Source organism: Cariama cristata, unplaced genomic scaffold, assembly GCF_000690535.1.
Source record: "Cariama cristata isolate BGI_N322 unplaced genomic scaffold, ASM69053v1 scaffold14353, whole genome shotgun sequence".
NCBI lineage: Eukaryota > Metazoa > Chordata > Aves > Cariamiformes > Cariamidae > Cariama > Cariama cristata.
In genome coordinates, this window is record NW_009606758.1 from 5,958 (window position 1) to 29,972 (window position 24,015).

Genomic DNA, 24,015 nt, shown 5'->3' on the forward strand with positions numbered 1-24,015 from the left:
GGGCCAACAACCTGGTGGGACCCTGCTCGCTCTCCTGCCTCCGACCCTGACCATGCAACCCGCAATGCGGTTTCCCGCCTGCTGTGCAGCCAAGTTCTGTGAGGTTCGGGTGCCCGCCCTGTCGTGTGAGCACTGCGAGCTGCTGCGGCATGACACGCGGTCCTGTGGTCATCATTGGGAAGAGTAGTATCAGTTTTGTATATTTCTATTTCTGTTATTAGTAGTATTAGCTTTAATATTATCTATACTGTTTTTTCACTGTTACTGTTTTATTAAAGTTTGTTTTAAGTTCCAATCCATCAGTCTCTCTCCCTTTTCTCCTCTCCTTCCCCTTCTGGTAAAGGACGGGGTTAACAGAGAGCATCTGCCACCCGCTGTAAGTGCCGGCCCAGCCTTAAACGGTGACAGAGACAAACATTTAAGTTCCCATTACAGCCAATAGAAATTTTATCAATACAAGCTATGGAGACTAGAGTGATTAATTTGATCAAATTTAGGACTATACGGTATGAGACAAATCATTCTGTTCTCCACAGCCTGTATTGACTAGATTTCTACAGACTGTAATGGAAGTTCAGACACCTGACTCACACATAAGCACTCACATTCATGGACACCTGAAGTTAAGCATGACAAATCTCACTTTGATGAGACTCATGACACTATACAGTGCCTCTTTTAGTGTCAATGTGCCCTATCACCTGCTCTCTCACTCAAGCGGAAGACAGAAAAGAAAGCTAACAACTGACATAGTAAGCACTTCAAAGGCTGGCAATTCTATTAACCAACACTATTTGAAGATGCAGTTGAAACTACAAGACGAAACTGAAAAAGCCCTAAAATGTCTATGCAAGCTACTTAACTTCAATTTAGCAAAATTTTTTTTAAAAAGTCAATAACAGAAATGAGTGTCAATTTTTCTTTTTTTTTTCACGAGAAAAAAAAAACAGGGAAAGAAAAAAAACAGATCATACAAGTAGAATCTTATTTTCATTTCAGCCAGCCAGCTTCTGAAAACACCAGGTATGTTTTCACAGCTAGAGACATCCCTGCAATTGATCTTTGAGAGCTGTGCTACAACACGAGGCTTTGAGCCAAGTTTCACTATATCTCCTCTTGGCTGCATTTCAAGTCACTCTGTAACCCTTTTCCCTTTTGCTCTTTCTTCCCCTCTTAATTTTGTTCTCAGGACCCAAAGGGCAAACATTTCACAGTAATTCAACAAAACATGCAATGCGAGAAACTTGAATCTGTGAAACCACTGCCCTCTCCCCTAATCTAACTTCAATGAGGTCAGAAGAGAGAACAGCCCAGAGAAATGTGGGGTTTGTACAGTGACCCTTCCCATTTCCCCTTGCAGTGAATCCAAGTTCAAATGCCCTAATAAAGGAATTGTCATACTGGGGGAAGGGAGAGCATCCTCTGTCCAGTTGTGTCCACAACCACTAGTTCCTACAGCAATTTTTAATTTTTTACTCCAGGCAATTCCAGTTCAACTGGAATTACTACTCTTGTTCCTAGGAAGATCTCAACCTTTACTAAAACATCAATTTATTTCAGTGTTGCCATGCAGCACTAAGTACCACAAGTTAACTGCATGACTGTTACAAATGTGTCTTTGTTATTCCACAGAGAGATGCTATTTAATTTATACACATAGTTCTTAATTTTGAATTATATTATACTAGCATGTGTTTAAGAAAAACAAACTAACATTCATCACTGTCTGCCCATTCCTATGCAATATATTGTTATGTGGTGGGTACTCATGATTACCAGCTGGTGACTTACTGGGAAGTACAGACTATACTGAGCTTGATGGGAATGCTGGATTCCCTTAATGGAAGGCAGACACATGACGCACAAACATGCCTTACTGGATTGAGATTGCTGAATTGACAGAAATCCCCACCCAGGAGCCTGTGGAATGTGGCAAGGGCCGGGGTATGTGCTCCCAGGGGCTTCTGTGGAAGAAGAGGAGGGAGTAGAGAAAGCAAGGAGGATGGGAGGACACACGTCCCAGCAGACAAGACAGCTATGGAAGCACAAGCAAGCCTAGAGCCTGCTGAAAGGGACTGGGCTTGTACGCACTGCTCAGAAACAAGCAGTGCTACACAGAGCAGGCACTTGACTCTCAGCAGTTCTTCCTTCTCATGGAAAAAAGCCCAAAAGCTCTAAAAACCTGCTGAGGATTTGGCACCAAAAAAAAAAAAAAAAAAAAAAAGTGACAATATGTACTGCTTCTAATCTTTATCTACACCCCAAAATTTCAGGGCTTTCAAATGTTTACTCCTCATCTGCAGACAATTTATTTTTCTACTTCCGATTTGCCATGCTTTTTTCTTTCTTTTTCTCCTATGTAATAAAAGATAACTACTCTCAGTAAAAGCAAGGGCTTCTCATTCTAATGTGCCTCCTTTCTGCACAGATAGGAGAGAGACCAGTAGACTTAATGAGCCTATATCCACAGCATCTTCCACAGAAAGGAGAGGACAAACATTTTCACTCAACGAAAAAGTCGAGACAGGATACTATAGAGTCTATAAACTAAAACCTGGAGAGTTTTCCAGTAGCTTCAGTGAATATTTCTCATATGGGAAAACCCAGAAATTTTTAAGCCCCTTAGAAATTCATCAGGATGTCTTCCATTTGGAGTCTTAACTACAAAATTATTTTATCTGATTAGCAAATTTTGTTAAAATACTATTTTTACTACCTCTCCATATTCTGTCTAAACGTACATCAGCTGCATGTTTGACCTATTTCTACGAGGCAAATATGAGTCTTTGTTGCTCTCTCTCAACTGTTCTCCATGCCCTCACACCCCTTTAGCAGCAGAGCATGCAACAACTTAATCTATCTTCAACACTTTAAATTGGTAAGTATTGCCACTGATTTCAAGGGAATGACCAGCAAGCACAGAGCTGCCTGATACATTAGCCATGATAGGATCATGGCTTTCATGAGGTAAAACAAACATAACCCATAACCTAGACAGATATTTAGCTCTTAACGCAGGAACAAATACTCTCAAACTGAATATGCATTCACATCTGCAGGTGAGTTTACCTCGGCTATATGCTGCCTTTTCTGTGTCTACTTTCTATGGAGTTATGCACTGAACCTCTACTGAAATCACTGTTTGCTGAAAAGCTGTTTCAGTTTGGCACAATGTTGTCTGTGGAAACTGAATCCTGTATTTATGCCCCTGAACATGTGAAGCTGATGTGAATATACACTTTTATAAAGACAAATGCACACAATTAATGTCTTTTTATAAAGACAAACGCACACATCTAATTTTTACTAACACTACACATATATTCATTTTACATATCAGCTGGGCCATTAAGAAAGTAAAATATTAGGCTATTTATAAGCATCAATTAATTTAAATGAGAAAATCTGAGAAGCTGCTTATTGGTACTCTGGATACAAAACCAAGGTAAAAGTTTCTTAGGAGTTACTGTACATGTAGAATACTTGCTCAGCATGCCTACACGTATCAGGCCCAGTTCTCAAAGGAATTGTTTCCATTCGGTGCATATGTAACTCCAGTGGTACTGGAGTGAAGCAGTGAATCAGGATTACCATAAATACTGGTACTCCATTGCCCTCACAGCTCAAAACTCTCTACAAGCTGCCAGAGCCCTGAGGTCACTCATAGAGCCCTAATGGCCCCAACCAGTCTCACCTGAGACCTCTACCCACACCCATGGACCCAGGAGCTCTGCTTAAGCTCTGCCAGGGACCTTCAACCTCTGCCTGAGCTGTGCTGTTGGAGAAGTGTTGGACCTTGTCCCTGGCCCACCATGGAGTCCCTTGGTCTAGACCTCAACGTGTGGATGGCTTCTGGCCTTGGCCCTCGTGCTATTAGACCTGCCTGGTGACCACTGAACCTCATCCTAACCCTGGCCTGCAGCTTGGCTTCCCAGCTGGCCCTCAAGCCTGCCTCATCACCATGGTATCACTTGTGATCTAGAGTCTTGGTTGGATCTGGCCAAAATCTCCAAGCTTGCCCCACTCCCTTCTTGGGGGTGGTGGGATGGGCCCTCGTTGGCAAGTTTCCCAGGACTCTCTGCTTTTTACAGCTCTGAAAAGATTTATCCAAACACTTGGCCTGACACTGAGAAAAATCCTGGCAAATAACTGATGCCTCATTCCTCTAGCTGCTTTACAAATTGTACAACAAAACTTCCTAACATACCACACCTTCTGGAAATGAATTTTAAAAGTACTTAAAAAAAAAAAACCAAACAAAAAAAAACACATTAAAAGCATCAGTACACTTCATGCATAACTTAAAATCAGGGTAGATGCAGGAAGGTCAGCTGTGAGCAAGCTAGTGAGTGAGAGGAAGGTGCAGGGCCAGTGAGAGTGAAGGGTGTTTCACAGAGGTAGGAAACAGTGGCAGAGGAACTATGACAGAAAAAGGCATCCTGCAGTAAACTCACAGGCACATACATCCCAGATTGCAGCTGAACTGGATGAAGCAGGAAAGGACAAGTAACCTGCTGGCTACAAAGGCAAAGCAACATAAGCCTGATGTTCCTTCAGAACTGTTACATACCAAAATTCAATCCTTCTAGGCTGCTAATATTTCAACTCATTGTAAGTATCACTTTCCATTTTGTAACTGCTTTTTTAGTGCACCCATTGTCTTAACACTGGTCATTTTCTCCTATAATTATGGAAGTAATTCTCATGGTTTTCTGTATTTCTCTGAAACTCCTGATTGGACTTTTATTCCATGTTAAACTTCAGATGAATAACGACTACTAACATTCGTAGTCCATCACCAAAAAAATCTATCCAAACTAAACTCTCTTCTTCTACACTCAGTCTCATTGTGTCCTGCCATGGACTGACCTCTCAGTTCAAGGAAATCAATAACTGTTACTCATGCTGGGACAGAGCTATGTAACAGCAGACAGAATCTACATTTGGTGGTGTTGGCTTTTTGGTTGGGCAACCTATTTTCAGAAATCAGTTTACAAAATAACAAAATGTTCTCCTCTGTGATGAAATGACAAATATTCATGGCTCTGAAACAGCAAGAAGTGTTCACATGTCCTGTGATACGGATCCTTTACATTTAGAGCTAGAAACACCAGGTCTGTGATGATCTGTTAATACATAAATGTGTGATGCAACTTCCCTTCAATGGAATCTCTTAATCTGAAGAAATGCCAGAGTTGGTGTTTAATTAAATCCCTTACTCAAAGTCATCATAAAGGTCACTGAATCTTGTTTTCATCCAACACCAATACAGGATACTAAATCATCCATACAGAAACACTGAAGTAAGCTGCAAGTGCATATTGTGAGGAAATGTATCCATATACATCTCTCAGAATGGATGATTACAGTACACCAAATTCTTATACCAACACCAGTCTTCTGCTAGCTAGCTTTTTGGCATGCCTCAGGAAACAACATAATGCACTGAAGAGTTGCAGTGTATCTGTATATATCCTAGTTTTATTTAAAGAAATAATTAATTCCTGTTAAAATTCCTAACACACACATTAGAAACATTAGGGTGCCTGTAAAATGGAATCAGAGGCCTGAACTTTACATTTTGAACTAGTGAAAAAACACCCAGCCTAGTGCCAAAGCAGTAGATGGTGAAATCAAAAAAATCTGAGCTGACTTGATCTGTTCAGGGTTTAATATATATACAAACAATTGAAAAAAAAACCCTGAAACCATACTAAAAGATATTTGAGTTCAAGGTGTATTATATTTATTGAATATAAAAGAAAGCCCTTGAAACTTCCCTTCATGTTATATAGATGTTTAATTCATTTAAGACAGAAAAAACCGAACTCACAGCATCAGTAACACAATGTGGTGAGGTTACTATATTTTGCTCTGAATTCCAGGTCTTGAGGCTGGGTGAGTTACAATTCAAACACACAGCAATCAATTTTCAAGGAGAATCAATTTTCAGGGTCTCAAGGGAGAGCAGTGCATTGATTCAGCACAATTCTCTGGTACTACCAGGAGCTCTCAGCTGGTTCGGAAGAGATGAAGCTAAGTGAAAGATGAAAGAGCCGCTGGAGACCCACAGCCTTGCTAATGGGAATACTGCTACTGTGCAGCAGTGGAGTTAAAGAGAGAGTGAAAGGGAAGAGAAAAACAAGGCAGGTAAAGGAGAAAATGTCCTGTGCAATACAGCTGAGCAGAAGAAATTAAAACAGAAAAGATAACTCACCTCTCCTCACGATTCTGCCCCACACAGACGCGTCCTCCATGTCGAGGGGTTGGATTGCTGCAGGAACGCTGACGAACTTGAAAGCCTATTCCACAAGTGGTACTACAAGGTGACCAAGAAGTCCATGGTGTCCAGCCTCCATTTCTGGTAGAATAAAAAGCTCAGGCTCTGTCATCTGTTATACATAGCGAATGGCTGATTAGGTGTGACTGACAGCAGAATCTGGCCCATTAATATTTCTGTAGAAGTCATTAATACTGCATCGTGTTCCATTTCTTTAAGAATACTAAACTGAAATAAAGGTGCTCTGATCCTTCCATATGCCACGCTTTGTAATCAGCAACTGCTAAAATAATACCATTACACAAGAAGTAAGGTACAAAGATACGAAGATATTTAGTTGCTTTTGGTCACTTTATTCTGAGTAAACTTCCTCTGCAAACCCATGTATCAAAGTTCTGAAGATAATTTTTATTATTTGTGGTCTTTTTTTCAAGTTCTGCTATATCTTCTGAAAGGAAAGTGATTAAAGCCTGGAGAAAAAGGAGGCTGAGGGGAGACCTGATCGCTCTCTACAACTACCTGAAAGGAGGCTGTAGCGAGGTGAGTGTCAGCCTCTTTTCCCAAGTAACAAGTGATAGGACAAGAGGAAATGGCCTCAGATGCGCCAGGGGAGGGTTAGACTGGATATTAGGAAAAATTTCTTCACCGAAAGGGTTGTCAAGCATTGGAACAGGTTGCCTGGGGAAGTGGCGGGAGTCACCATCCCTAGAGGTATTTAAAAGATGTGTACATGTTTTACTTGATTAGCAAATTTTGTTAAAATACTGTTTTTACTCCCTTCCATGTCCATGTTAGGGACATCATTTACTGGTGGACTTGGCAGTGTTAGGTTAACAGTTGGACTCAATGATCTTAATGGTCTTTCCCAATCTAAACGATCCTATGATTCTAAAGGAAAAAGAGTAATAAGTAAGTGTCAAAATGCATTAGTTTGCAATTTCAACAGGATACTCTGATAAGGTGCCAATACTTTATTTGTAATGTAACAAAAAAACTAACAGAATTCACATGCTGTACCCTGCATTTGTGAACTTTTGGAAAGGACACTCCTGTCTCTCTCCAATTTACCCTAGGAAAAAATATACTAAACCAGACATCTCAAAAGGAATTTCATATCCTGTCCTACGCAAAAAATGATGCACTTCAGCAGTTCCCAAAACCTTTTGATGGCTAGCTTGCAGTTTCTGTATTGGTAGAAGACAAAGAGAAATAAATAAAAATAAAAATAAACTATAATGCGTTGTTGAGGTTTCATCATAAAAGCAAAAGTTAAAATAGTGCCTTACCTGATTTTGAAATAACTTTTTTTAATGATGAAAACTAACTAAACCCAGTAATAAAAATGACATAAGATTATTCAAGTAATTTATCACAAATATTACCAATTTAATTTTCACTCATCTTGATGTCTTCTTATTACAAGGGATGTAAGAGTTGATAACACAGAGAAAAAACTTTTGAAAAAAATAATCAGCTATCACTGGTAACACAGAAAAAAAAATAAGATCTCTGTCAGTGCAATGTCTGACTTACGTAGTAAAACAAACAAAATGTCTGGACATCCATGAATTCTGGGAATCGGTTACTAATTTAGCAGTGTTAACAGAAGTAAGATGGTAAAATAGTAGTGTGATATGGCCAATGGTAGTACGTGAAACAAGTCCCAAATCATGTTATAAATTCCCTTCTAAACCTGAGAGCCAATAGCTGTTTGATTGTTCAGTATCTCACAGCATGCTTACATTTCCTATTGTTCTTCTGATCTGATATTGTACACTATACTGTTATGTTCTTAATAATTTCCCTAAAATGGACTATTTCCACTTACAGAGCTTGCAGTTATCCTGTGTAGAAGGAAAATCAGTTTTATTCACTACCATGATGTGCTTCTGATGTTTAAAAAAAGCAGAGACAAAAAGCAGAAAGAATCACTGAAAATAAGCAGAATGCAGCAGTACATAAGTTTCATCTTGCAATTAAAGTATGTATAATGTTTTACACATGAACTCCTAGCTGAGTTCAGAATATGCAGTGTTCTGAGTCTCTTTGAAACGATCCGGTCTCCCTAATTTTTCTGGGAGTGGTTATGTGCCTGAGGAAGACAGAAGAGCATCTGAAGAGTGGCATACAGAGTGGTAATAGATCCAGATGTTGTGATACAACCAAAATATATAACAAAAACATTTTTCCCAAGGCACAATGGGGGAATACAATGGTGACGTGAGATCTCCAAAAAAGTTAACAGTTCTGAATTACAGAAAAAAAAGTTTTACAACTTACGGAACTGAGAAAAAGTATCATACTTTGGATATTACCTAACATTGAATTTTTCTTTCTGAGCTTTTGTTAAAATTAGCTAAGGACAAAATTATTTGGTACAAAGCATTTGAAATCACTATTTGTCATCTGGCTCATTCTCTTTCCACAAAGTCTGACAGATGCTTTCTAATGTCTCATTTGCTGTGGCCATTTTTATGAGCTGTTTCAGAGGCACAGAACAGGATCAGCGGATTGCAGATGAGATTTCAAAGGGTAGGTTCTATTCTGATTAAGTTAAAAACTTTTAAACCATAAATGACAGAACCTGAAATTGTTTTGTGTACCTGGAACAGTTGGCAATCTCCATGGTTGGTCCTTCGCACAGCCAGCCTCCACACTGAGGAGCAGGACTGTCACACACACGTGTCCTGCAGAGGCAGGAGCCAACACTGGCACCATCAGTGTGGGTGCAAGGTTTCCACTGTGACCATGTTCCAAAATGCCCATCCACTGTCAGATTCCTCATCTAAAAACAAACACAACAGTAAGGGTTACCTGAAGCCTGACAGTTCCTGCATACAACCTGTTTAATTCCACAGTACATGGATATACGGCCTTCAGCCAGCGACAATAAAAGCCTCCACTGGAGAGGTATACCTTCCAGACAGCAAGCTTCCCTTATAATTTTTGTAGCTGCGTAATTCCCACCACCTCCAACCTATCTGAGCCATCAGATACCACCACTATAGCAATAACAATAATCACAACTAACCATTACCTTTCACAACCATGCTTGCCTACAGTGATTTAATAAAAAGCATAGTTTCACTTTCTAGATTATCTTCTGATGACAGTATTCCTTATTTCCTAAAATTTACCTGTAATTAGGAACCTGGATACTGACTGTAAATCAGCATGTGCAAGAATGCTTGTGGAAACCCAAATCTAGACCAAAAGGAAGAGGCAGCAGAGGATAATAGTCCAGGGTAACAAAACTGGATGAATCAAACTCAAATCTCCATCATGAGTGTCTTTTTTTTGACAGCAGTTTTTTGAAGAACATATCATACAGTACTGTTTCATAGAAGTGAAATGTGGGTTTAAATATGACACACACTACACATTAGATGTAATTATATGTATAAATCCTAAAAACATCTTCAAAAGCAGCACCTAATCCTACATGATGAGACAGTTTGCTTCCACTGAAGTCGATTCTCAACACCTTTGGCTGGAAGGGTCAGACCATTCTCACCTTGACTGGAATGTTTCCGTCATGCAGCCATAACACGTTAACAAGAAATCTTTACTGTCCAGCTGAAACAAAATATGCTAATAGAAATTGCAGCAGCCTGCATGGTTACTGGAAATTCTAAAGAAAATCAGGCTGGACACGGGGAATTCAGCTTTCTTAAAAAAGACAGGCTTTCATATTATTAATTCTTTTAGCAAGGTGTTAATCTTGACAAATCTCTACTCATAAATGGAAATGATGGCCACTTTTTCACTTAAATGCTAAAGGATTTGTCTTCTGATTGTCACATTTTAATTTTCAGTCAAAATAACAGTACTAACAAGTGCAGGCTAAATAGGGTTTAAAGTTACTCTTAAAAATAAATATGTATCAGTTGTAGTCATGCATATTTTATCAAATGTGTAAGAACATAACACTAACATTTGCTTATATATTGAAACAGGAACTACAGTTGTAGATTGTCATGAATGATCTGAAATGGTGTCTCCCTTTGCTATTTTTAGTATTGTTTCATTTTAACAGTGGTGAGGGAAATATACATTTCACCAATAATTTGAAGATACAAGAGATTTGATTACAGAACAAGACACGTTGCCACTGCCATATTGAGTGCTGGTTGATTCTTTCCACTGTGGTAATAATGGTTCCATAATTGAACTGTTAATTACATTTCTCATGATTTATTTTTCACAGATATGGCTTCTCCACAGAACAACTATGTGTATGTTCTGCCAGCTACAACTGACATAAACGTAATTCATAATTTCAAAATTCTGCTGACAGCTGTTTATTGAAAATAACTCCTTGACGTTTGCTCATGCAGAATATACTCTGTTGTTTTTCATAAGACAACAGGAAATACTTCTTAAGTGACAAGTAAATCCATTCTCTCTTACACTGCTGGTCTAACAAATACATAGTCCATAAACTAGCAATGATATGTCTCCAATCTAATTAATGTCAGAGATGGGAAAATGTCTTTACTGCTTTCTATTTCTATGCTGCACCAAAGCATCTTCATTGTTGCACCTACAATTATAAACTAAAGCTACAGTTGTCTATGGTTACCATAATTTATATCAAGTGGCAGGGAAAGTATTCATAAAACTTAGCTGAAAGCTTGAGCTCAGAAGGACATCCTGATGGTAGGTTTCTCTTCTTTGATTTTTTTCCCCCTACTCCTGTATAGATCATCCCACTGCAGTCTCTGCTGTTCCCCATGACTCACCTGCTCTGTCTCTCCGTGAATATCTCCCTTTCACAAGTGACACCAAACAATTTCACCATAGGACTACAGGAAATTAAAACGTATTGATGAGGGGCCCTTTTAATGCTCACCAGAACCTATGCCCATTAACCTTTCAGCATCTGACACACCTCAAGGGGAAAATGACAATCAGACATTATGGCTGTACTTTCCTGGCACAGCTACACTCTGCTTTCCCTCTATACCACCCTGTTTTTGTCACCCTTTCCCTTCTGCAGATACCTCTTGTCCCTTCTTCCTTCCTAATGTCCTCCAAATATCAGTCTTCTTTGTCTTGAGCCTCTCTTCACCCATCTGGTCTTCCTGGTTTGTGCCTCTGCACCCTGAGTCAAGGTCCCATCTTCAGTGACCCAGTCCTTAAATATGCCATGAGCTCTTTGGTTTGAGATTACTCTGTGTAGAATTCAGTGGCTCTCGAGTATTTCCTGAAGCTGCTAATGAATTCAGGTAAGATCCCATACTACAGTCTTTCCCTGCATGCAGCTGTAAAAAATAGCCATTTCATTTTGCATAGTTTATGTAAAAAAAAACAACAATTTTTTAAAAAATTATTTTTACTTTACTTATAAAAGTTTTTTGATAATGCCAGCGTATTTTTAAGTGATGGATTGTAAGAGGTCCCACTGGAAAATATTTTGGCAAAATAATGAATCTTCATTACTATAAAAAATATTGGATGAATAATAGGGATATCTAACCAACTGGAAGAAGCTCAAAGTACATATATGTACCATGGCGTTAATTACCACATACATTCATGCACAATTGGTGTACTCATGCCAACTGAAACAATAACCTAAAAAAACAGCTTGAGAACTAAAGCAAAGCAAGATAACCAAATAACCACTTTTGTCACAAATTATCTTCCAAGTTCAGAGAGACCATAACACAGATGCTCAGCTACCTCTTCTAGCCCCCTCTCTGCTCTATCATGATATGCCAATAAATACTCAGGTACATGAATAATTCCCTAGGAAATAATTTGTAAATTGCAACTGGTCACAATTTTAATTTTGGGTTAAACTAGTGTATAAACAGGCCTGTCTCTCTCTCTAGTCCGAGTTTATAAGAAACTGGAAGAAATCTGAAAAGTTTTCTATAGTGTTAAAAAGATCAGTGTAGTTTTGCTAACAGTTAAGACATTGGAACCAGTTGGAACCAAAAGAGGGACAGTAGAAGGTTTCTAATATTCTGTTATGTTCTGCCTGCAACATTATCATAAATGTATATAGCAAATGTCAAGGATGCACATAGCTCAGTTGCCTACAAAATGAAATTCATTACATCTTGGCTTATATATGCTGTGAATACAGCATATAAAAATGCTATAAAAACAAATATTTGAAAGCTTCGCTAAGCAAAATTGTAATCGATTGCAGTTTGCCAGAATACAGTGTTACTTTAAAGGAAAGTTTCTATGAAGTTTTCAAATTTGTCCAATAACGTGCTACTTAGAGTTCAGGGGTTTAAGACAGTAGAGTGGTAAACCCACACTTTTCAATTTAGACAGTTAATTCTAAAATTTTCCTTATATTATGCAGTCTCAATCTGCTCAACTCCAAAATTTCTTTGGAGGCTCACTAAATCTTTTCATCTCTGATATGCAGTATAAGGCTCACAGCTGTGAGATAGGCTGAATTTCTGAGCAATCCTTTGGTACTCCCCTGTTTTGACTGGACTGTGCAACTGTCATAGAATAGATACTAAATAATTGTTTTTCCAGTTGAATGGAACAGAAATGAATTCTGCTTTCTAAACCACTCCTCCCTCCCCTTCACCCCCTCTTGGCCTCATGTTTTTTATCTATGAAAGAAAATGAGGGCTAATGCCAGAATTCAAAGACTAAGCAATAAGCAGATGGGTCAGGCAAATATCGACTAACCAACCCATTTCAGTAATCCTTCCTAATACAGCAACCCAACTAGGCCACCAGCAAACTCTCCAACAACCACATTTAGCCCATGGGATTACCATGTAATTGCAAATGAATATACTGTACAGTACATCTAATTACTTGCCAATCAGGGAGGCAAGGACTGCACTAGTGACTGAATCCAGACTTTGTGAGACAATGGCTATGTCTACATTAGCAAGCGGTAGGCACGTAAACTGCAAATCTGGAAAATAAAACAGATGGTGTTGAAGACTTGACACGTACACTATATGTATTTCATGGGCTTTGCTTTGGACTCACTCTGGCCATGGATCAAATGCCTAGTGGTAGCTGGAGCATATTTTTGGTTTAATTTCATCTGAAAGTAATGTGGTTTGTGTGCTTCAAGACTGCTTTGTGTTGTGAACCAAAGAATAGTAGATGGTAAAAATCAGAGTACTCGCCTCATATTTGCTCCTGATTTGAGCTAAAATGCTAATGCAGATGAATCCAATGCAAGCCTTTTTTATTAGGCCACTGTGTGAGACCATGGATGCAAAGGACAAGACAATATATTGTTAAAAAGTTACTATTTGATGTCAAACTAATTTTGCACATCTCAAGTTCACTAAAAGCCCAGCTTAAGAGAGAGCAGTGTCAGTAAGATGTTAAAAGGAGCTTGTTAAATGCATGGAGAATAAAATATGGATGTTGTATGAGCACAAATTCATAGATGCATGCGCTCCAGTGGTGAGTGGGGACAAGTTCAAGAAGACCTTGTTAGTAATGAAAGCAGAACTGAGTTGGAAAGGGTCCCTCTTCATGGGTAGAAGGCAAAGACAAAGTAGCATGAGTCTGCAAAGGAAAGAGCTTAGTAGCACAAGGAAGATCCTTCTTAACCCCCTTTTTGTGCTCTGTGGAGTGGGGGAAAAGAATCAATATTAAAAGAACACTGGAACCACACTAAAAAACAGAGATATAAATCAACTTTTTGTTGTTTTTTTATTATATTAGATTTATTCAAAATAGTTTTAGAGAAGTGTTAAGCCACTGTAAACATTAATAAGTTTATTATAATTATGACTGCTGTCATTTATGTGGGTGAGACTTAACTCATACAATTCAACCTGCCAATTACGGAATTTGAAAGATGTTATATGCCCTTTTATATTAGCAATAATGATACTAAAAGAAAAGATTATACCACTAGTGATTAAATTTTTTCAAAGTACAAAACAGAAAAAATCCTGCAGAGAAAAACATGTCAAATATCTCTAATCTTAGTGAACATTTGCTTTCAAGGTGGCAACACAGACATTACAGGTAAAAAACAACTACCCTTTGAAGGTACTATAAATAATTTGCTCATACTATAGAAGTAGTTTGATAAGAAATAGAAAAGAAACTAAATATCCTGTTAAAATCTGATGGGAAGGCCAGAGGAAAATGGCATTAAACAGAGTTTTCTGAGCTTGAAAACAACCTATGCCAGCTCATTTTCATGAAATTCACATGGAATCAAAAGAGATAAATGAATGTACTTTGACTTACTGGACACACAGTAATGCTTTGCTCCCACTGACTCATGCTCAGACTTTCCTCCAGCGTTGTGCATTTCTTCATCACCATGTCCCAGCCACAGTAAGGGTCTTGGGATCCAATGCATGCACTGTGAATGAAAACCAGTCAGAAAACATGAACATTTATCTTCATATGTACTGGCCAAAGATCTTCAAACAACTATGTGGCATCTCTTCATATTTCATAGGCCTAAAACAGATAGTGAAATTTACCTGTTGTGGTATGGCACAGATGAAATGGCAAAACAGAAGAAAAATGAATTTCAATGCTTACACAAAGCTAGGATTTCTTTTAAGTGCATGTCTGACTGCATGCACATTTCTGGCTGCATGCACGGTATGTTGTCAAGACTGATTATTGTACTTAATTACCAGAGAATTACAGTAATTCATAGGAAGCATATGTTGTCTGCTCCAAATAAAGAATATTTCAGGAGTTACAGTTATTGGTCTTTTCTATCACTTTTGGAATTACAGTAATCATCTTTGTCAGAAATCAGATGACAATGTCTACTCTTTGAAAATTAATTAGAAAACCCTCTGATTTGTTTTCTGCACTGCTACAGAATCCCTGGAAGTAAGTTCAAACGGGTGCTGGTAGCTGTCATCACACCTCTTACATGTCACATGCTGCCCTAGACACTCCCTCCTAGTGGCACATGAGGAAGAAAAAAGGTCAGAGAGAAGGATGGTAGTCCAGCTTCCTACAGACTCTGAAAGACCCACTGTAGAAAACCAGAATTTCTTTTTCCCTATTAAATGGCAGTTTTCTCCTGCTACTGGTAGGTCAAGCATTAACAATCCAGGCAATAGGTCTGCAGCTTCATAGCTAAAGATACATGAGAAAGGAAGTGGAAGTCCTATCATAGTGAAGCATAATATAATTGTTTTAACACTTGTAAGTTACACATAAAAATAATAAATACAAATATTTTGTCTAGATTATAAAAAAAGCTAGACTGATCATTCTCATTCAACCCAAATCCATGGGCATTATCATTCTCTCTTTAGTTGTCTGTCCCCATCACATCTGTCCAGTGAAGGACCACCAAGATGATGAAGGAAGTGGAGAGGAGAGGTTGATAGAGCTGAGACTGTTCAGCCTGGAGAACAGAAGGCTCAGAGAGGATCTCATCAATATGTAAAAATACCTGAAGGGAGGGTGCAAAGAGGGAGCCAGGCTCTTTTCAATGGTGCCCAGTGACAGGACAAGAGGTGACAGGCACAAATTGAAACACAGGAAGTTTCATCTGAACATCAGGACACACTTTCTTACTGTGAGGGTGACTGAGCACTAGCACAGGTTACCCACAGAGATTCCGAAGTCTCCTTCCTTGGAGATATTTCAAAGCCATCTGGACATAGTCCTGGGCAACTGGCTCCAGGTGACTCTGCTTGAGCAGGAGGTTGGATCAGCTGACCTCCAGAGGTCCCTGCCAACCTCAAGCCTTCTGTGATTCTGTCCTCACAAATCCTGTGTTTTATTCATTTTATTCATATTTCTATGTATCTCTGGCATTCCTCATGTAGTTCCACACTAACATCAGACAAAAGGCAGATTTACTAATCCCCTAGTATGCTACTCCATGGTACCATCACAGAGGATCCTTATTGCTTATAAATTTCAAAGAATTAGTTTCTACAGTACACTTTGCAATGTGGATTGCCAGTACTATGTGGAAGGATAGTTCCCATCTGCAAATTGGGCACAGAGTAAGAGACATAATAGCCAAAACTCCCTAGACACCCCTAATTAGGCTGCTAGTTCAAAGCTAAAGCTTTTGGTTTAGGGGATTCAGTGTTCAGAAGAGAGTTCCCACTGATGGCTCTTGCAGCTGTGAGCACTTAGCATTTTTGTAACTCAGGCTGCACATGTTTCCATTTAACTATCTGGAAAGTGAGGAGGACGATTAATGCAAATTACAGAAAGTTTTAAGTGTCTTGGTCTTCCAGTGTTTGCAAGACACGTGTTCTCCTTGAGACTATCTCTGATAAAGCACATGTTTTATGGAAACAAAAAAACAAAAAAAAAAAACAAAAAAACAACAAAATTAAAAGCTGACATAATGTACAATTGCCAACATTAGCTGGGCTATTTCTCAAAGTAGAAACTTTCACTTTTCCAACTTCACTATTCCTTTATGTTAAGTGTTACTATTTTTAATGCAGTTATTATGCTTTAGACATTTTTTATTAAAAAATAAAATATTTTATAAGTCACTATCCTTTCACTTAGAACCACATACCCTCTTTCCTGGAAGTAAGCTGATCTTTCTCCCACTCCGCTCTTAGATCCCATTTCCTCTTTTGCTTTTGTTTCCACATTACTTTCCACTCAGGCAAATCAAAATGGCTTGCACCTTTCATTACAAGTCACTTAGAAGTTATAAGTAGGGTGCTAAAAGCATATTTTGACCATTCATATAACTTTCTGGTATCAGAACAGATCCTACTGTCATGGTAGAAATAAAGTTAAAAAAATGCTGAAAAGTCCTTGCACTGCTGGGACAAAGCATATTCATTCACTCTGTGGGCACTAAACATGGTCATTTCAGTAAGTGACCAGGTTTGGAGAGCACTGCAACAAGATAAAATAAGGTCAATCTTTTCAGAATTTAGTTAAGAAGGTCCAATGAGCACATGAAACTATGATTTTAAGAAGTCAATAACTCAGCTAACCTCATGTAGATGACAAGAGGCTAAATGTGAAGAACTTCCTCCAAAAATGAGAGACATTAACAGTCTTCAATATATTTTTTTTTCTTTGCACTACAATACATAAGTTAATCCTGGAAATATATGAACTATTCCAAACAAAGCAACAGGAAATTTTGTCTGAGAAGTATTCCTCACATGAGAAACTCTAGTTTTACTCTTTTTTTTTATGATGTTCTAATTAATTGTTCCAGTCATTATTACATCTAAGTCTCATTTTGTAAAAAGTTTAATTTTTGAAATTTTATATTCAGACAGAAGAATCATACCACAGAAGTGTAGTTCAGCATCATAACTCTCCTTCTGTTTCACCATGCCAGATATATTAATGAAATGAAGTAGGACCTGGCTTAAATAGTTGCCCTGTTCTCAGGTATTGGCACAACAGTCCTTTTCTGTTCTCCTCCCTGCCTCACTTCTCAGAGGGGTTTCTTATTTCTTTCTTTTAGATCACTTGCTTAGATGACCAATATCTCTGAAAAGTGGATATATTTTCTTTTAAATGAGAGGAAGAAGAGAGGTAATAGACCAATAAATTTTTTATCTGTATTTGCTTAATTATGTCACCTTTTAAAACCATTTTCTTTCCTTTGAGGGATAATTTCATGTGTGAATAACAGCAGTTAATTATTTTGATCTGCTATGCCTAGATTAGAAAAAAAAAACCCAGATAACAAAATAAGTTTACACATAGAAAATGAGGATAGAATAAAACTTACAAGTATGAAAATATCAGAACTTCTATCTGAAATGTGAAATTTCAAGGGACTAATATTAACTCACAATTATGTGTCCTTACTGTCCTCCGTCAATGAAAATTTCATATTGTTTTAACTCTTTTTTAATGAACCTCTCTCCCAAGAGACAGTAGTAAGAGGAACAGCTTCAGTGTATACATGAAATAACAAAATAAATTGTACAAAATGGATGTCAAATTCATGTAAGTAAGGAAAGTCGAAAATTAGATACTACCACCCACTCTTTCTTCTCCCAAATCTCTGTCTAAATTAAAGCCATTTTAGATGCTACTTTTGAAAAATTACATAAATTTTAAAATTAGTATTAGGTCTTTCGGTTGACAGGGCCCTTTCAGATAGTGACACTGGAAGTAGCAGAGCTGGATAATATATCAGCCATCTTGTCTCTGGAAGTCTACCTTACATATCAATTTCACCAGAGATGAAAAATAATGTTTTGTCTGTTACTCCCAGTAGGCACCAGCCTACATCTCTAAGACTTCATATGATTTGTCCCAGTACTGCTAAAACTGGCAATTTTATGCAGGAAGGAAATTCGGGAATAAAAAGTGAATAGGTTCATTCTAAAACTCTTGATGTCACTTACCCTGTCGAGTCAGTGCTCTCTACTAAAACATTAAACAGCTTTTGGCTTCCACTGATTGATTCTGATTTTCCTCTACGTTGTTGTTCCACATTTTTTACCAAATGTAAATGATAGGTAGTGGAGTATCTCTCTTGCAAGGCATTCATTTGGCTGCGATGGTTCGGTATGTCTACTGACAGTCATGCAACACTTAAACAATGGATTTTGACTGACTAGTAACAGAACCATAAGTCACCCTCCTCTAAAGCAAGCCAGCAATAGCAGGTCATTTTCTTCAGCTATTTTATAATTATCACCAAGCAGACTAGCAAAACTGCTCTACTTCTATTACATTTGAGATGATTTATTCAGACAGAAAATGAAGCAGAAATGAACACCATTCAGAGCAAAATATATAAAAAACCCCACACAGTTTTAGACTAAAAAGAATTCATTATGTGTGCTCCAAAGAACAAAAAAATTTAAGATTAAAAGCTATATCCTGATACGATTGATGTCAAAGACATTTTTAAATCTTCTTTCAGGGGAAGAATATATTCCCATATCAATATACATTGTAAGCACTAATCAGGTATCCTCTTGAGCTGTAACATTTTATTCAGAGAATGTATAAACATAAGAAGTGTATCTTCCAAGACTGCTCAATAAAATATTTTTCTGTCTTTTACTATACACAATATTTTGAAGAACAGAGAATATTTCAGTTTCCTGACCCTTGCGATCATTTCTACTGAGATAGCCATGCCTACCTAGTTCTAATTACTGTCAACTGTGATCTGGACACTTTGTAAACTGGGAACTGAACTGGGGTCACCACATCTTATTTCACAGAAGTGAGATTCCCCACTGCATATTTGAACAGACAAGTGAAGGTAAAAGCCTGTCTCATATTCCAAATGTACTGTGCTATCCATTTCTGAATGAATACATTAATCTGATACTAGACTTCCGTACAAAGATACCTTTCAGTGTTTTCATTACTACTGTTTTTGTAGATATATACATATATATGTGTGCAATGAAGAATGAGAATCTAACAATAGAAGATGAACGATGCAGAAGAACATAAATGGTAGGCACACAATTTATAAAGTCCTAGGACCTTAAACTAAGATGTGTGTCAAATATTCAGAATCCTGCTTAACCCTTGCCTTTACCGTTAAGAAAAATAAAATCCTTTAATCATTTCAGTCACTCTGTGTGGACTATTATTGCTTCCTCTTACCTGAATTTCTATAAGACTATCAAAATCCATCTAGGTACGATTCAATCTTGGAACATGCACTAATATTACTACCCTTGAATCTACAAGCTCCTCTCTTCAAAGCCAGAAACAGGAATTTATGTATAATTTGTTTAGTAAAGCTGTTTATAACACATAATTCTCTGAACATCGGTGCTTCCAAGTGGCTCTACTTGGAACAAATTTGAAAGAACGCTTTCTACAAGAGAATGTAGGCTTGCAATTCATTGTAAAGAAATAACAGGATCTGAGGTCCCTGTCCATGTCAATCAGCCAAGACAGAGCTTCCAGCCCTCTGATTAAGAGGTAGGAACCTGGAAATGCTGGGACCACCTAGGGTGCAGCTAGGGTTTTCAAAGCTCTTTTGATGGGCTGAAACTAGAGCCTGCAAATCTGTGGTCTGCAAATAGGCTCTGAAAATCTGAGCTACCTAAGTGGCAAGGCAACCTAAGAGCAACAGATGTGGGATTCACAGGGAGTGTTGCGAGCGACCTTGAACAGCATAGCCTTGAAGGAAATAGACTGAGAAAGCAAGTAATAAAGCAAGCGCAGAAAGGGAGTTGAAGATAAAAATGTTTCGAAGAACAGCTGTGAGACCCAAACTAGAAGACGCGTGTCTTGATTAACAGCACCAATTAAAAGCTTAGTCGCGGTGCGTGGACAGCAGGGGTCAACCAATCCATGAACAAACTAGAGCGCGTGGACAGCTAGTGAATCTATATAAGCACAAACTTGTAAACAATAAAGGTCTTTGGTTTTACCTGCGCCAGAGTCCGTGAATCAATCCCTACAAATAGATTTGGGGATTTTCCCACAACTTTATGTCTTGCTAGACCACAACAGCGATAACAGTGATTGTCCAGGCTGGCCATGTTTGCTTCCATAAGGCATCTTCATGTCTTTAAAAGTCCTGAGCATCTTTAGCTGATATAAATGTAAACAGGGTATATGACTGCCGTATCCTTTTAGTCAGCTGTAACCTAGGTTCTTTTGAACTTAAATGTTCAGGTTAACTTTATACTAGAATATGAATTATTATAAAGATAGCAGGCCCAGATTTAGGACATACAACTTGACTCCTTAAAAGTACTAACTAGATAGTAGGTATCCCAACATTTTGAGGGCATCCGAATTCCTGTCCTGTAATCCTGCCCACAGTCCACATTGTTGCATCAAGAATATTCTCTCTCTCTCTCATACATTCAGGTCAATAGTGGACTCCAAACTTGGATATTAATTTTCTGTAAAATTTCAAATAAACAAAAATGTCCACAAAAAGATTATAGAATGTTAAGAGAGCTGCAAATAATTCTCATGAGAAAACAACCAGAGTATAACACCTAGCACTGTAAGCTGAGATGCATAGGGTATGTGCTGGCCTGACAGAGTAGCCGTCCAGTATGTTACACATTATATTATTTTAAAATAAAAAATCTTCCAGATTTGCCTTTATTCTCCCAATTTCTTTTTACCAACTAGTCCCTTGAACTTCTGTTTCCAGAGAATACACTTGCCAAATATCAAAGGGCTACTGAAATGATGTCTTGGAAAGTGAGTTGCTTTAAATGTGTCAGGTGATTTTCAAGAGAAACTTAACAGTAAATACACTGAACTTAAATTTCTCAAACTTTGGGTATTTTCTAAAGCAAAGAAATGAATTACATCATGACATATGAAAACCACATGCCTGTTTTAAATTTTTATTTCTTAGCTCACTTCTTTGTTTAAAAAAATACCCTACTAATAAAATCTGAATTGCAAATATGTAGGCAAGTCCATCTGGTTTTCTTACAACTTTGCAAACTAAAAGGAAAAGACATTTTCCTTTTCCTCATAAGGCTACTTCGAGAAATACATTGGGAGCAGGCTATAAAATTCTACCTGTTTATCAAAATTCCTTCTTGTTTGCCAAAAATGTGTGCTTACAATACAATGCATACATGCATAGATCACACACTTTAAAGAGTTGTGACCAAATATTTCAGGTGCAGCAAAATGCAAATGCACAGTTTGTCTCTGATGCATTTTGTGGGCCAGATAGACAAAGACACTTTCTGCAAAAACCTTGGTCTTCACAGAGGAAGAAAGAAATACAGGTCAACATCAGATGTGTGGAGCTTGAATTGATTCCCTCCCCAGTATGGGACTAATATTCTACCTCTTTTGAGTGAGGAAAACTTTCTGCTGTCTTTACTAGTGTTCTCAGTTTACAGCAATTGAAGATAATTTTGCAGTGTATCTAATACCTAAAAAAAGACTTCCCATTTTTTAAATGTGCTTACAATCTAGTCTTGCAGCCAGGATTGTGGTTTATCCCAGTCCGGGAAATTTATGAGTATCCTGATTCTGTAATATTACTCTGGAATCACTAGTTCAGATCAGTCCTCCTGTGGTTCTGACATTCTAACACAGCATTGTGTTTCTCTAATTTAAACTGGAACAAGGTTTGCATATTTTGAAATAAGGGAATCCACCTGGATATCCAAAAACAACTATTCTGGAATGATTACTTCAAAATACCAATTTCAATTCCATGTATTGGCAAGCTCTTCTGGATACATTAGCACCTAGTAACAATTTAGACCACAGTACTTGTTGTTAACTTGTATAATAGTATATAGGAATAATTATTCCACTATGTAATGACAGCAGTGTTTTACTACCAGGAAAAGAGGTTCACACTGCGTGTGGGAGTACTTCTGAGGAAGCAACATCTATAGCTAAGGCAAAATAAAGGAATGCAACAGTGGCTGAAATACTTAATCCAGTCATCTTACTGGAGTTCTAGGAATGAAATAAAGCATAATCAAATTTAGAATAATTGTTTTCTTATGTTAGTTGATCCAGTACCCTTTTTAGTACTGTGCTGCTGTAGTTATCTTCTGTGTATGTACAGATTGCTTAGCTGATGGTTAACAAAGAAGCCAAAATAAAAATGATGGAGTACAGAGAGAAAAGTTACAGTTGAATAGCTACAATAACATTACTTAGCAAAACAATCTTGTGATCCATTAATATTTTAAGTGTATAATGTAAAAAACAATACTCAAAAATTTCCAGATGTTCTTTTTTTTACACCAGAGAAGTCATTATTTATACAGCTTTTAGCAGATGGCACTACTTCTTTACTTAGACATAACATCATAGTAAGATTAGTTTTAAAGCCTTCTAAGTGTGTGAAACATATCTTCCACCAGAAATGCCAATTCTTGACCCTTGCTTGGTAAGATTTTGCAGAACATTGGGCTGATACAACCTTTCATCGCCCCTACTTTCAGAACTGATGCACTGAAAACTCCAGTACAAATTATAATATCAACAAATTTGCCTCAAAGAAATCACTGCCATCCAAGGTTGCTTTTGAAGCCTACAGCTGCTAATAAAAGAAAGCTAACTGGTTCTCTGTTTCAGGGGACATAGTCTTTACCTCCCTGCTACAGATCTTCTTCCTTATTACAGATGCATAGAGTCTTCAAAGTAAATAGCAAACACTGCAACTTTAGAGAGTTTAATAGTTATCTTCTCAGGATAATCATTCTATTTATCTCACTTTATAGTTAATTAGCAGGTATACAAAAGTCAGTTGTGCTTTATGCTTGGCCTACTGAACTCTGAAGGAGTACAAAGAGCTGGAGAATTCATAGTGAAAATAGTAGCTCCAGTGAATCATGTTGGTCTTCTGTAAAATTTTGATAAACGTGTGAATTGCAATACCCAGGTGATAATAACTTGGTCAAATCTTAAGGATTTTCCCCAAGGAGAGCTGAACTAAGGTAACTGCTCTGCTACTTCCTCCTGGAGCATGAAGATGCCAGGGCTTTTTGGAGAACTGTTTGTAAGAACTCACATGTCTCAAACTATTTACATACAATCATAGAGTGGTTTGCAATACCCCCTTCAGAGTGTTTTCCTAAAAGTAGCTGGCATTTTAGATACTACAGTACTACCCATGCTGTCGAATATATTTAACTACATAGGCCCCAGCACAGACCATGGACACCCTCCATTGCGAAAACTGAGCATTTATTCCTCTCTTCCACTTCCCATCTTTTAAGAAGTTAATTATCTGTGAAAACATCATGGAATCATAGAATGGTTTGGTTGGAGAGAACTTTAAAGATCATCTAGCTCCAACCCTCATGCCATGGGCAGGGACACCTTCCACTAGAACAGGTTGCTCAAAGCCCCGTCCAACCTGG

General features: G+C 37.9%; 1 protein-coding gene across 1 annotated transcript in view; it reads right to left on the minus strand.

The window, feature by feature from the left end:
- LOC104158758 (semaphorin-5A-like) overlaps positions 1–24,015 on the minus strand; it is a gene marked incomplete at both ends in the record, with an annotated part of 57,587 nt that overhangs the window by 2,739 nt on the left and 30,833 nt on the right. The window contains 3 exons of the mRNA XM_009696487.1: positions 6,218–6,361; positions 8,884–9,065; positions 14,486–14,603. Coding sequence (XP_009694789.1) covers positions 6,218–6,361; positions 8,884–9,065; positions 14,486–14,603 — 444 coding nt within the window. The remainder of the gene's footprint in view (positions 1–6,217; positions 6,362–8,883; positions 9,066–14,485; positions 14,604–24,015) is intronic.